We start from the raw sequence: 15,620 nt of genomic DNA, 5'->3' as shown, positions 1-15,620 counted from the left end.
TTTCCCAAGGTCACACAGCTAGTAGGCCCCCACGTGGGCCCAGGTATTTCTGATACTAAGGATGGTACTCATCCTACTGATTCGCACTGCCTCTAACTTTTAATATACAATGTTGAATTACTTACAACAGAAATATAAAAGTCAATCCAATATTTAGGTTTCTCTTTTTATTCAAATAATTTTCTCAAACAACAGTTACTTTTCATTATAGAGAAGGAAATATATACTCATTAAGAACACTGACTCTTCTCAATGAGTATAAACCTATCTTTATTAGTTCTTATATGAGGCAGCTAGGTGGCATAGTGTGTAGAGCAATGAACCTAGAATCAGATCTGAGTTCAAATGCAGTCTCAGATAACTAGCTGTGTGAACCTGGACAAGTCACTTAACCTCTGTTTGCCTTAGTTTCCTCATCTATAAAAGTGGGGATAATAATAGCACTCACATGATGTAAGGATGAAATGAAATAATTATAAAGTGTTTAGCACAGTGGCCAACACATAGTAAATGCTATTTAAATGTTAGCTATCTTTATTATCATCAATGAGATATTTTTAAAGTGCTTTGCAAGCCTTAAAGTGCTATATAAATGCTATCAATATACATTTAAAAACATCCTTACCTTTTTGTGTGAAATTAAAAATATTCTTTTTTTAAAATTTTTTGGCAATTGGGGTTAAGTGACTTGCCCAGGGTCACACAGCTAGTAAGTGCCAAGTATTTGGTCTAAGGCCAGATTTGAACTCAGGTCCTCCTGACTTCAGGGCCGGCACTCTATCCATTATGCCACCTAGCTGCCCTGAAAATATTACTCTTAATAAATTTTTTTATTCTTTTAGTAAAATGGCCTAGCGTATTTCACACACACATACACACACACACACACACACACACACACACTCTAATAAATGAGGGCTATTTTAGAACACCCAAAGCACTTCTATGCTACCTTGACAATTACTTGAAGGACTATAAGATGAAACCCAGAAATGACTGTGCTTTACAACAGGTCATTTTTAAAAGGGTAACCTCACTGGAAGTAGGTGGAGGGCGTATTTTGGGGCAGATGGAAGTGTTTGACACCTTTTAAGTCACACCTTTAGAGTCCCATGTAAATGACTCTACTCTGTCTTTATATAGGGATAACTCTGACCACATTTCTGTTCTTCTATTCTACTTACAGAAGAGGTGCACATACCAATCAGTAATCTTTTCTTCTTGCGTTTCTTCTGAACCGGAGCATCTGGAGGCTCCAGGGGTTCATGAGCCAACAGTTCACTGCCGTCAGATGGCTGATGGCCTGTATCCTGAACGATGCCTTCTAGAGAGGCACTGCCTATAGGAAAAAACAGGATAACTCAAGCAGAAAACATTAATCTGGGGACGTCAAGGAATGTTCTAAACAACTGCTTTATTTCTCTACAAACCAAGGGCATAAAAGGGCTGGAATACTTCCTGTACTCCATACCCCTATTACTCCACAAAACCCTTCATCAAATTTCTCTCTTCCAGCAAACAAGAGGTATAATTCTCCCAGTTATTTTAAAGCTGTTTTCCTGTTTTTCATTAGACCTGCTTCTTGATTTCCCCTTAGACCTATTTTTGTGTATTTAGGACTCCAGTGATATGGGCTACTATTTTCTCATAAACATTAGAAAGTAAAAATAGTGAAGATATTTATAGTTAAATGAAAAAGTTCATCTACCATTCTAAACAGTAACTTCTGTCATGACCAAAGATCAAGAAAATAGAAATGTGGAGGAGATGGGCGCCTCAACCTGACAGTCAGGACAGAAACAATCCGCCTTGTTTCAGACCATGACCCCACCAAACTCTATAAAGTTATAAATTCCCTTACCCAGGCCAAATCTGACTAAGAATATGAACCTACCCTCAGACAAAGAAAATGTGAACTCATGAACTAATAAGATGATCCTCCATGTCAAAGGGATCTGAGATTATATTCACTAGTTAAAACTTCTTTAAACCTAAAGAGACTTACTCTTTTTTCAGCCAGGTGGCTTTGAGATTCCCAAAGATAAAAGTCTTCAGACAAACTTTCATTGAAAGTAACTTCACAAAGAGCCATACCCTCAGTCCTCTGAGCCACACCCCTTTTGTTGGTATTTGCCTTACAGATCTGCACCAGACTTAACATGCCTTTGACCTGGTCCTTTGCCAGGCACCTTGAAGCCTACAGTCTCGGGTTGGTTTGACTCCGCTTTGCTTTATGCCCTGTAACTAATCTTTGATCCCTGATGACCTGAGATTGCCTGATTCAGCTGGAGTTACTCTGTCTGATATAACAAAACTGTGCCGGTAAAAGTTTAACAACAGGCTCTTGGGATGGGGGATACCCATGACAAACTTAAATTTAATTTGAATTATTAACATTTTTCTCCATCACTTTTTTAAGTCTAAATAATCAACAAAATAATAAATCAAGTCTTAATTTGGGGCATTTATTGATTTCCAAAGTGTAGATCCTCACACTGAAGATTTCACAGCTGGCTCCTGCATACCCCCTGCATAGAGAGCAACTTCTTACCTAGTGCATTTTTTGCTTTGGGTTTCTTTTTTTTTGGACGACTAAGTGGAATGTCATCTGTAAAACAGAAAACAACAACCATAAAGAAGTTGACCTAAAAGTCAACTGTGAAAAAGAAGTCTCACAGTCAGAATAAGAGATTTTTCACATTGAAAGGTTTATTCTTTTCCCACTTTCTTCAATAATCTAGATAACATTAGGGGAGGAAAGGATCAATGTGACAGAACGGAGGAAGAGATCATTCTATGATACAAGTAACATGGCATGGGCAGGAGTTGGGAGCTCTATTTGATGTACAGAGCCATCATAATTCTCTACCAAGAGCCACATGGTAGTGGTGGTGGGGCCTCTGAGAAAGAGGAAGTCACTTTAAGCGTCTATCTTTAATATCCAAGGCTTCATGGTGAAATGAAGGCATGAATTCTGATGAGAGGGGAGGATGTTGGGAGGGAGAGCATTTTATAAAGAGAGCAGTAGCTCGCTTCCACTCATTTCAAAGGAGGGTGCGTATAATTAGTGATGCTTGATTAACGACACCATTCAAATTCGATTTTAAGAAAAACATTTAGAAATTAGGCATTGTATTTTTAACATAAAATGCTACAGATAGGAATCTTTACTTTAACACCGAACTAACTCACCTTGCAGGGTACTTCAGGAACAAACATTTTACGCAACATCAGCCAAGGTAAAACAAACACACAAACATGAAGGAAAGAGACAAAAGGCATTAGTTTGAAGTCTATTAAAATTCACTAATGTCAGTACTGTCAGTATAAAAAAAATTGGCTTGAGACTTTATTAAAACCGAAAATTAAATAATCATGTTAACAGAAACGTGGGACAGTTTTTTTAAATTTGTGACATCAGTAGGAGCCAAGATACTTGAGTACAGGCAGCAACCCAGCTGAACTCTCCCAACGTTCCCCTGTAACAATTTTAGAATAATGCCTCAAATCAGATTTTGGAGCAGAAGAGCCAACAAAAGGTTGGAGTGAGACATTCTTCCAGCCCAAAACAACTTAGGAGGTTGGCAAGAGAGTCTGATGACAATGGTTAGGGGCCAGTTTGGAGCAGCCTGGAATACATGCAGTAGCAACACCAGCAGCAGGCCTTGAAGGCCACTGCCACCACAGTGGCAGCTGCAGCTTTAGGAGCTCTCGGCTCAGAGACAGTAAAGAAGTTGGACAACTGGTCAGAGAGGGATTACAGAGAACCTTTTGCTGGCACTGGGTGCAGAACCTGGTGCTGCTTGGCAACTCTACTGCCCATACGCAGTTCTGAGCTCCAGGGCACGGAGGAACACCAGCGCTTGTGGCCACAAGAGAACACGGGACGTGGTCACAGTTTCAGGGCCAAAAGGAGCAATAACAGTTGCAGCTGCAGAGCAACAGGGCTCTTCCTGGGTAAGGACCATGAGCACAAACCAGGAGAGCAGTGACTATACTTCTCCCAGGTTCACACCACCTTGGAAGCAGCAAAACTTACAGAATCTCAGAACCAGCTCTGAAAACAGCAGCACAAAAAAAGCCTGTAGCTTGGTACAGTGCCTCTCCACCCCGAGATGAGCAGAGCCCAACTTTAACATAAAGTTCAAAGTCAAGAATAGGCTGGAAAAAGGGCAAACAGCAAAAAAAGAACCTGACCATGAAAAATTACTATGGTGTCAGGGAAGATCAAGATATAAATTCAGAAGAAGACAACACTGTGGGAAAATAGCTACAAGCAAAGCTTCAAAGAAAATGCTAATTGGACCCAAGCCAAACAAGAATTCCTGGAAGAGTTAAAGAGCTCAGAATGCTAGAGGAACAATGGGGGAAAGAAATGGGAATGATGCAAGAAAATTATGAAAAGAGAATTAACAGCTTGGTAAAAGAGGTACAAAAAATACTGAAGAAAAAAATCACAAAAAATATAATCGGTCTGATGGTAAAAGAGGCACAAAAATTCACTGAAGAGAAAAATTCCTTAAAAAGCAGAATTGATCGGGGGCAGCTAGGTGGCGCAGTGGATAGAGCACTGGCCCTGGATTCAGGAGGACCTGAGTTCAAATCCAGTCTCAGACACATAACACTTACTAGCTGTGTGACCCTGGGCAAGTCACTTAACCCCACTGCCTAACCAAAAAAAAAAAAAAGAAAGAAAGAAAGACAGAAAAGAAAAGAAAAAGCAGAATTGATCAAATGGAATAAAAAGCACAAAAAATCAATGAAGAAAATCATTCTTTAAAAATCAGAATTGGGTAAGTGGAAGCTAATGACTCCAGCAGCTATCAAGAAAAAATAAAGCAAAGTCAAAAGACTGAAAAAATAGAAGAAAATGTGAAATATCTCATTGAAACTACAACTGATATGGAAAATAGATCCAGGAGAGAAAATTTAAGAATTATTAGACTACCTGAAAGCCATGATCAAAGAAAGAGGCTAGATATCGTATTTGAAGAAATTATGATGGAAAACTGTTTTGATATTTTAGATCCCGAGAGGAAAATGGAATTTGAAAGATCTACCAATCATCTCCTGAAAGAAATCCCAAAGTGAAAACTCCCGGGAATATTATAGCTAAATTCCAAAGCTCTCAGGTCAAGGAGAGAATATTGGAAGCATTCAGAAAGAAAACATTCAAATATCATGGAGCCACAGTCAGGATCACACAAGTAGCAGCTTCCACATTAAAGAAGTAAAGGGCTTAGAATATGATATTCCAGAAAGCCAACGAGCTAGGATAACAACAGTACAGATCTTGCTGTGTGTTTTTTTTTAATCATCCCCTTCATCATTTCTTACAGCACAATAATATTCCATTACAATCATAAGCCACAACTCATTCAACCATTCTTCAATTGATAGACATTCCCTTAATTTCCAATTTTTGGCTACCACAAAAAGAACTGCTACTGATATTTTTTCTGGAATACGTCTAATATAGAAATACGTATTTCCCTTTTATTGTAATATGGATAATATGAAGATATATTTTTCATATCTGGAACAATCCAGAACAATCTATGCCCAAAGGGCCATAAAACTGTGCATACCCTTTGACCCAACAATACAACTAGTAAGTCTGTACCCAAAAGAGATCAAAGGAAAAGGACCTATATGTACAAAAATATTTATAGCAACTTTTTTTATGCTGGCAAAGAATTGGAAATTGAAGGGATGCTCAAGTATCAATTGCGGAATGGCTGAACAAGTTGTGGTATATGATTATAATGAATACTCTTGTGTTATAAGAAATGACAAGGGGGATAGCTTCAGAAAAAACATGGAAAGACCCATATGAACTGATACAAAGTAAAGTGAGAAGAACCGGGAAACTGCACAATAAGAGCAATATTGTTAATCAACTGTGAAAGACTTGGCTACTCTGATCAACGCAATGATCCAAGTTCTAAAGGACTCAGGATGAAAAAATGCTATCCACTCCAGAGAGAGAAATGATGAACTTTGAGTGCACACTGAAGCATAATTTTCTCCCTTTGTTTTCTATTTCACTTTTTTTCAATATAGCTAATATGGAAATTTTTTTATTATTTCATATGTATAATTAATGATATCATGCTGCTTGCCTTCTCAATGGATGGGGAAGAGTGGGAGGGAATTTGGAACTCAAAATTTAAAAAGAAAAGAGTGTAAAATAATGTAAAAAAATAAACGGTAAATTTAAAAAATTAAAAAATGACATCATTATACAAAAGCACTTTAGCAAGAATTATGGTAAATGGCCTTGTAATTTATACAAACCAACTGACTAGTAATGAGATAGATTAAGAGTTCTTATTTCAGTTGACGTGGATTAGGATATAGCTCAGCCTCTGCCAGAACGATTTAAGTAAACAAAAGCAGATCAGGACTTTACTAGTCATGTTCAATTAAAAAAAAATTCAGAGTTTAAGTTAAACTGTATGTAAACTACTTTAATTTGGAGAACATGCTAGCAAAGTCTCTCTCTAACAGAGGTAACAGCATGCTACTTTTTCCAATGTACGCTTCTTATATATTTCCACTGTCTTGCCCATCCTAGCCCTGAGCCTTTTCTGCTTTAGACGGTTATTATTATAAAATATAGCTAAAGAATTATGCTTTAAGGCAGCTTTTATGAAGTCTCATTACCAAAACTAGAAATGTTGCTTAATTATTTTCTTGTAAATTCAATTTTTGGATCATCATCCTATATGTGTTGTCTCCCACCATTAGAACATGAGCTCCTTGAGAGCAGAAGCTGTCTTGTTCTCCTATTCATATCCCTAGCATTTAGCACCATAATTACTTAATAAATGCTTGTTCACTCATTCCTGCATGCATTATTATCGACAAACATTTACAGAGTGTCAACAGGAAATCACACCTTCATGAAGCTTCCATGAAAACTAGGTTTATTACAAGAGGAATGAACATGTGTGTGAAAACCAAAGCTAGAGCAAAGACTTCACAGTCCTTACAGAAATCTGCACATAACAAGAGTACCTCCTATCTGTAGAATACTGTAACAGGTGCTGAGCGCACAAAGGAGTTTAAGACATGGTCTACTGAATCCAAAAGATTTACATCTGATTGGGAGATAAGCCAAAAATAATATATATATGTGTGTGTGTGTAATATACATATACACACACATACACATATGCAGCAATGCAAGAGGGCATATGATAAATGCCAAATATGTGGAAAGGGCAGTTCAGCCGTGGCAAAGAGACAAGGGGGAATCCACAAGAGCTACAAACAGTGGAAGAAAGCTTCACAGAAGAGGTGGGGCTCGGGGTTTTGAAGGGCTTCCCCAATCTGAGAAGGCATTCCTGGCAGGGAAGACAGCATGAATAAAGACATGGAGGAAGGAATAAGCACGCTCATGAAACAAGGAGATTAGTTTGGCTGCAGCATAGATTTTATGTAGCAGAGTTAAGGTGGAGAGGTAGATTGATACTACCTTGTGGATACTAAATTTAAATGCCAGGTTAAGGAATTTGGAATGTATTCTATAGCCACTGGATGCTTTTGAGCAAAAGAATAATATACACAAAATGGTGAGTAGGAAGAGTAGTTGAGAGTCAAGGGGGCAGAGCCAAGATGGCGGAATGAAAGCAGTGACTTGCTCGAGCTCTCCCCTAAACCCCTCCAAATACTCATAAAAAAATGGCTCTAAACAAATTCTGAAGCAGCAGAACCCATAAAAAGACAGAGTGAAGCAAATTTCCAGCCCAAGACAACCTGGATGATTGATCAGAAAGGTGTATCACTCCAGGCTGGGCCCAGGCCGCAGCAAACCTGGAGCAGGCCTCAGAGGAGTGAATCAGGGGCAGCTGTGGAGGTTTCCAGACCTCTCAACCCACCAACGCCAAAGACAACTTAGAAGGTCAGTGGGAAAAGTCTGTTTCTGCGGTGAGAGAGAAGCTTGGTCTCAGCCCCTCTGCCCGGGTGCGGCCCCGGGGCGGCGACTGCCTCCAGAGCTTCCAGCCCACAGACTGAGGGGGAATCGGGTGGCTGATCAGAGGGGGATTGCAGGGATCTCTTTGCCAGTGCTGAGGCAGGAAACTCTTGTTTTGCTCATGCTTGGATCTGGTCACAGTTCCGAATGGAGGTCCTGGGGCAAGGAGGAGCGCTGGTGCTGTGCAGGTTGCAGTGGCGGTGAAAAGAAAAGCCTCCTCACAGTTCCAAGACAGAAAACAGTACTTGTGGTCACTCACAGACCAGAGCACAGGCCAGAAAAGGAGTAAACATCTCGCCCCTTCTCATACGATCTTGGAAGAACTGAAAATTTACAGGTCCCTACAAGTATTTCTGAAAACAGCTGTACAAACCCCACAAGCTTGGGACGGTACATTCTCCACACTGGAAGCAGACCTCTACCTTAATAAAGAGTTTATAACTCAAGTAATTGGCTGAGATCATGAGCAAACCTCGAAAGAAGTGTCAGACCACAGAATCTTTTTTTGGTAACAAAGAAGATCAAAACATAAAACCAGAAGGAAGAGTAATTGGGCAGTAGCATATAAAATGAATTGGTGGTTGGCCTAGTTAGGAGACCACAATATTAATAAAGGCATGAAGTAGCAAAGACCTGGACTAATGGGAAACAAAAGGAAACAACAGATTCAGGAGATACTTCCAAAGGAAGAATCAGTAGAACCTGGTAAAAGACTACATGTGGTATCGACAGAGAAGGCAGAGGCTAAGAATGATTTCAGAATTTTGATGCAGGGTAATTAAAAGAAAAGAAATAGAGAAGTGTGTGGGGCAAAGTTCTGCACACACTCGGGCTGTATTTAAATTAGTATCTTAAAGTCTAGGATAATTGGCTGAATAAGCGGGAACCACTCCAAAGGAATCCATCCCCCAAGGGCTTAGCTGTTGACTATATTTTCTCTAAAACTCATCCACATTCATGGCTTCAGCTATTGCCTCTTACAGATGACTCACAAATCTTTGTCTAGTCCCGACATCTTGCATGACCTTTATTCCTTTTTTCCATACTATTTACAGGATACATCCACTTGGATGACCTCTTGCAACTTAATACATACAAAATTAAACTCTCATTTTTCTCTCAAACTGGCTCCTCTTCCTGCCATCCATTTCTATGAATGGTACTACCAGTCTTCTATATTCAGAAACATGAAATCATCTCTAACTCCTTCTAATTCAAGTATTGATTCCATTATATGTGACCTTGGCCAAGTTTACGTCATCCCACAGGACCTCAGTTTTCTCATCTGTAAAATAAGGGAGTTGGCCTGGATGACTTCTGAGTTCCATCCATCTCTAAGCCTGTTGTGCCACGTTCTTCCTTCAAAATATCTTTCTTATTCAGTGATTTTTCATTGTCGTCACTTTAGGCCAAGGACTCAGCGCCTCATGCACAGGTTCCTGCATAGTTGTCTCCCGGTTGGTCTTCTTGCCCACAAAGACACAGCAAGCTCTTTGCCATCACATGAGTAAGGATTCACTATTGTCTTAAAAATAGCAAATTCCTCGATTTTTAAAAATGTGCAAAAACTTGTTTTCAAAAAAAAAATTAACAGTATATAGTAACAGAAGCTAATTTTGAGAATCAGGTTTTATAATATCATTCCATAGTATATTACATACTATGTTTTAAAAATTAAAAATAATGCTACTGACCCACTATTGAGAAGTTGGGAGGAGCAGAAGGGAACAAGAATTTATTAAGCACCTACTATCTGCCAGGCCAGTAAGCACTAACTGCTTAACTAACTGCCAGGAAGTATGCTAAGTTCTTTAAAATGTTATCTCATTTGATCTTCACAATAACCCTATGGGTAGGTGCTATTATCCCCATTTTACAGTTGAGAAAACTGATGCAGAGAGGTTAAATGATTAGGTCAGTGTTACACAGCTAGTAAATGTTTAAGGTCAATTTGAACTCAGATCTTCCTGACTATAGGCCCGGCGGTCTGTGCATTATGGTGATTCCTAGCTGCCCCTGGACCACTGAGATGTTATCTGAATTATATTCTTAGTACAGAGGTGATTGATGGGTTCTGCATTCATCTGCATTGTTTCACTCAGTCCTGATTGCCAAAACGTCAGACATACTTATAGGACATTATTGAAGGATTTGTAGTATGTTCATTAGTCATAAACATATTTTCTTTTACCTATGTAAAACCAGCTGAGGATCAAAGCAATGAATATATGAATCAATTAAAATATTTACATAAAAACTATGATGTGCCAGGTTCCACACTCAAAATACATTCTAGCCAACTGATTTAATTTAACTATACTTCATGTTTTATAACTATCGTACTTTCTTAGCATTACTACACTATAATCTTCAACTTAAAAACTTGGTAATTTTCTTTTGAGTTATCAAAATCATGACACATTTTTGTCAAATTATTTTGTCCTTAGCAAATATTCAGTTTTACATCTAGAAAAGTATTCAATTCAACAGGCATTCAGTAAACACTTAGCATGTTATGTTCTGGGTACTGTGTTAGGCATTGTGGACACAAAGACAAAGACCTGCCCTCAAGGGGTTTACATTCTACAGGGGGAGACATGTACATAGTGAATGTGAGAGATGACCTCTCAGAAGTGAAGCCTCCTCAAAGGGTCAATAGTTCTTGTTAATAGTCCTTGTATTGTTTTCAAAACCCTCCCCCCTCAGACCCTTTTTTTTTTAAGCAAGCAAAAATAATTGCCCTATCTGCCAACCTGAACTGTTTGCTCTTGCAAAACTTCCCGCCTTTCCTTGTCTCCAGGAAAGTTTGTGAAACTGTTTTTGTTCTCTGTTGCTGGGTAGATTTCCAGGAATAGATTGTGCCTTCAAGGCTTGTACCAATGAGCTGAGAGGAAGGGGGTTAGGGAGGGGGAACTGCAGTTAGGGGTCTATATAATCTTTCTTTGCTGAGCACACACTTGCACCAGAGCCATTTTAGGTGGAAGGAGGGTGCCCTTTCTCGAGAAAGCTAATAAAGAAATCTTTCTCTGTGCTACATCTGAGTCTCCAAAATTTATTGGTAAGGGTCTTCACGTCCCACACGGTGAATTAAAATTCAGAATACATGCCATAGTTCACCTTTATGTGTCTAGCACCTCAAAGGTACTTAATAAATACAACTTGAACTAAATATGTCATATATTTCCTTCTTATTAACAAAATCATTAAAGAAAATAATTTTTTACCTTGGTACTGGCGGAAGAGCTCTTGGAGGACGCTAGAAAAAAAGGTAAGAAAAAATATTTTTAATGAACAATTGAATTATCTTCTCTTCATGGATCAATTTTTGTAAAAAAGCTTCTTACAAACATGACTGAAAATATAACAGGCCAGACTACTATATTCCAAATAATTTGGGAACTCTGTGCAACAAAAAGATCTAGGGGTTTTGAAGGGGAATGAAAACCTAACAAATACACTAAACTTGACCAATCATGTAAAAATCCTGAGGCTAAGTATTTTCTATGAGTAAGCAGAGTTGAAAATACACTTGACAGCAATAACAAATAAATACATCCTTTAATATTTTAAGCATCCATGATTGACCTGGGCATTCTCTCTATTAGCAACATGGATTGGAATGCCTTTATGATTTAGCAGATGGTTTCTGAGAACACAGTCATCACCTTTGGGCAGCCCAGTGAGGAGTCTATCTGAACTAACTGAGGCTAGTCTCGTCCTCAGATGACAGATGTGCAGTCCATCATTGGATTCAAAGCCTTTCCAATGTGGTAGAACTTGTGAGATCTTACTCTCCACTGGCCTGGCTTTTGAGAACACAGGGTTGTCTCCACATAATGGTGGCACATCAGAGGACTGTAGAGACAATGGGAACCATGCAATCAAAATAAACAGTAACTCTTTGATACAGGTAGTGCAAATATTATTATCTTTATTTAACTGATCACGAAACTGAAGCTATGAGAAATTAACTGACTGTCTGAGGTTGGTTTTGAACCCAAGTCCATTGACTCTGAATCCAGCATTCTTTTCCACCACACTTCCACACCTCTTCTTAGTTTCTGAAGCACTTTAGAATCTTTCAAAATTAATTCACAAAAATATATTTCCAAGTTTCATGACTTTATCTATACGTTCGTACGTATTTCCCTCATCATGGAAGATCACAACGCCTTCTTTGCCCTTGCAAAGGAGACGGTCTTTATGAGTTGCGGTGATTGAAAAAAAATTAGTGCCCACCCTTCTAGTAATCGGCACCTACGCATGTAGCTAGGTTTGAAGACCCCAGGACACATTCCATCCTGGGGCCTATACTGGAAGTTTTCCCACCTTGGTCAGATCTAACAATCTTCAGCTCTCACAGGCATAGCCTTTTACGACCCAATGTCATCTTTATACAATGATGGGGTGCTGGGATAGGGCTTCATTGGAAGATCAAAAATAAATATGAATCTGTACATTTTGCCTAAGAGTTGGCAGGGAACAGTGGATAGAGTGATGGACTCAGAGTTAGGAAGGATTGGGTTTCAAGTCCTTCCTCTGCTGTACTCTCAATTCCTCATCTATAAAATGGGGCCACAGTGCAGACAGAAAGGGCAAACCACTCCACCACCTGCGCCAAGAAGTCCACGGGGCCACAAAGAGTCAGATATGATGGAACAACTGAACAACAACGGCTTATGTGACTCTGGGCAAGTCACTTAACCTCTCTCAGTGTCCCAGGCAACTAAGACAGTAGTCCCAAATTTTCTTGAACATGATTCCTTATCAAAAAATTGGGGGCACACCCTCTTCATATATGTATTTTTAAATGTATAAGTATTTGTTACTCTACTAAAATCTTAATACATTATAAAATATACAAAATAGGATAAAGAGAAAATGATTAAAAAATTTTTTTAATACAAAAAAATTTTGCTCTCATTAAATAAAACTGTGGTTTATTTTTATTTTATTTAGTGAGAGCAATATAATTGAAAGTGCTTCATTTTTTGAAAAATGTGGGTTAGCCAAGTTGTGATACAGTGATTCAAAGTTCTTTCAGTTTCTTCCAGCACTAAGTTTTAATGGCAATCATAGCTGAAAGATACCTCAAAAATCCATAGATCCAAATGGAAGTATGATAGAGTAAACAGAGTGCTGGTCAAGAAGACCCAGGTTCAAATCCCGCCTCTGATTCTTACTGGCTTGTGTGACAACAGGTAAGTCATTTAACTTCTCTAAGGTTACCTATCTATAAAATAGGGAGTGAGGGGGGTAGTCTAGATGACCTCTCAGGCCCTTTCCAGTTATAAGTTATGACCCGAAGGGCATAACCGTGCTTATTAAATCATGATATTCATTTTTCAGTCCCACCCACCAATCATTCAAAGGTTTGTTGTTGTTGATATTGTTGGAATCTGTTAAATGTCTGTCTTCCCTCAAGTCAAGGAGTGAGAGACGTGGCCTCTGGGGGTCAGGTCCCCGACCCCCAGAGGCTGGTGGTTGTTCCACATGGGAAAAAGGAAGCAGGGCAGATAGCAAGATGCCTGCATAGGCGCTGGTTTCCTGCATGTAAATGGCCTTCTTCATTTGCTTTGAAGCTATTTGGTTGGTTGTTTGGGAGGCAATAAAAGCAGGACGACTGCTGTTCCCCAAGTTCTGTGTTTGACTCCTCGAGCCCCAAGCCCACTGGCAGCAGCCACTCTCACTGTCTTCTCAACTTTTGCTAAAAGTCAATGCTGACGTATTACCTTCCATCTATAATACCATCACCTCAGCTATGCCTGACTTTCTTGGTTTTTCCTTGCTGCAGATCCTAACGTTAGCCTCTTTTGTTCTTTTGGGGGTGAGGGAGAGAAAAGAGCCTGGGCAGGCAGCAAGGCACTAGTATGCTGAGCGCAGGCCAGGGAGATATGCCCTGCTACTTACAAAAGTGGGGCATGGGGGTAGAGGCAAGGAAAATGCAGGGACTGAGTGAAGAATGATTTATTCCCCAGCCCCTTTCCGCCCCTCCCCAACCTTCTTGCCTGGAGAAAAGCTCAAATAGCTGACCACCCAGCCTAGCCCACACTGGACACTGTCAAGAATGGAAGCAGTTGAGCCAGGTGGTAGTTAATATTAGATTAGACTGTTTGCTCCTTGACGGCAGTGAATTCTTTGTAACCCCAGCACTTAACACAGTGCCTGACACAGTAATCATTTAATAAATGTTTGACACATAGTAGGCACTTAATAAATGCTTACTGACTTAATACTTTCTTAGCATTCCAATGGGATATCTCATGCCCCTCCTGGTGTGTGCAGACCCTACTTTGCTGACCACTGTTCTAAGATAAGAGAACGCACTAATCAGCATTGGTAGAGGTAGTTCTTTGATAGGACATTCCTTACACCAATGAAATCACAGATCTCTCCAATAAAAAAATGCCCGTTAATCCCTTTTTTTTATGTTTAGCGCAGGTACAATACTGCATATCAAAAAGGATAACTTAATTACTTTTCTCCTAAACTTTGTCCTTTGTTTAACAAATAATTTATTAATACATTTAATACTAACAGAAATACTAATTGAAAATAAGGAGACGGGGGTCATCAAAACGAAGTTTAAAAAATAGTGTTATAAAAGATGATAGCAGCATACAAAGGAAATTACCAGTGACATAATTAAATGTTTTAAATTAGGGAGTTGTTACGAAACAAGGATCCTCCCCAGGATTAAAGCATAACTGTGCCAGAGGATGGATTAGAAGAGACTGACCCTTTCACCAAGCAAAGCCAACACACCCGCGCTGGACGCCCCTCCCCAAATCACAGTATGCAAAACGAAGGAAAGCAAGCCAGTAATGAAAGCTTACCACCTGTTTCTTTCCCATACCAACTAAAGCCCGCCTCGGAAAGAGACGGCTACCGCAAGGATGTGGGATGCCCGCACCGCCCTTCCCGGGCAGCGCCGCCCGGAGGGCAAGAAACCAGTCCTAGCCCCGCCTGGAAACTTACCACGTGGCGGGGAGGGGGGGGGGCAGACGCGCCGTGCGTCATTGCGTCATGCGCCAAGCCCCCGAGGACTGGGTCCCGCCCCGCCTGTCTAGCTAGCGAGACTGAGAGGGCGGCGTGGGCGTGACGTTACCGAAGCGGGAAGGTGAGGGAGAGGAAAGCTAAGGCAGACGGGGTCGAAATGACGGTCTCGCCACAGGCGGACCGAGCCCTCTGGGCCAAGTGGGACGGCGAAGGCGGTTGAAGTGAAGGGAGGCCCTGAAGGGGAGGTGGGGAAAGAGGACCCAAACGGGCTGTGGCCTGGGAGGGCGGGGCGTCGCCATGGCTACGCACGCCCAAGCCTGCGATCAACCCCTCCCCCTCCCGAGAACAAGCCCCGACCCCCACCCCCTCACCAGACAACTCCCCTGGGCCAGCGACCCCGCTTCTCCAACCCGGGTCCAGTATCCCCTGCTACTGCTCACCGGGCTAGGTCCCGCCTGCGGGGGCCCGGGTGCCGGCCTCATGCCACGTCTCGGAGAACTTCTTGTGCAACCGCCGCCGGCCGGCCCGAGCCCCCGCCTCGATCCCGATCCCACCCGAGGCGCGCCGCGCTCCGCCCCGGGGGGTCTGGGCGCGGAGAGGGAGCGAGTGCGGGCTGGGGACGAGGCCGACTCCCCGCGGTGCG

General features: G+C 40.9%; 1 protein-coding gene across 3 annotated transcripts in view; it reads right to left on the bottom strand.

The window, feature by feature from the left end:
* TMEM237 (transmembrane protein 237) overlaps positions 1–15,620 on the bottom strand; it is a 33,642-nt gene extending 18,022 nt beyond the window's left edge. Inside the window, exons 1-5 of one of the 3 annotated variants that reach the window (XM_020970679.2) lie at positions 15,418–15,620; positions 11,203–11,234; positions 3,193–3,203; positions 2,552–2,608; positions 1,202–1,339 (exon numbers count right to left, since the gene is read on the bottom strand). In XM_020970679.2, coding sequence (XP_020826338.1) covers positions 1,202–1,339; positions 2,552–2,608; positions 3,193–3,203; positions 11,203–11,234; positions 15,418–15,459 — 280 coding nt within the window. In that variant the 5' untranslated portion in view covers positions 15,460–15,620. Of the gene's footprint in view, positions 1–1,201; positions 1,340–2,551; positions 2,609–3,192; positions 3,204–11,202; positions 11,235–14,814; positions 14,962–15,417 lie in introns of those variants that run through there. The other 2 variants (XM_020970687.2, XM_020970697.2) reach the window with 2 other exon arrangements.

This window comes from Phascolarctos cinereus, unplaced genomic scaffold, assembly GCF_003287225.1.
Source record: "Phascolarctos cinereus isolate Bilbo 61053 unplaced genomic scaffold, phaCin_HiC Scaffold_7;HRSCAF=346, whole genome shotgun sequence".
Taxonomy (NCBI): Eukaryota; Metazoa; Chordata; class Mammalia; order Diprotodontia; family Phascolarctidae; genus Phascolarctos; species Phascolarctos cinereus.
The sequence above is the reverse complement of the archived record's forward strand: the minus strand, read 5'-3'. Positions and strand labels throughout refer to the sequence as shown.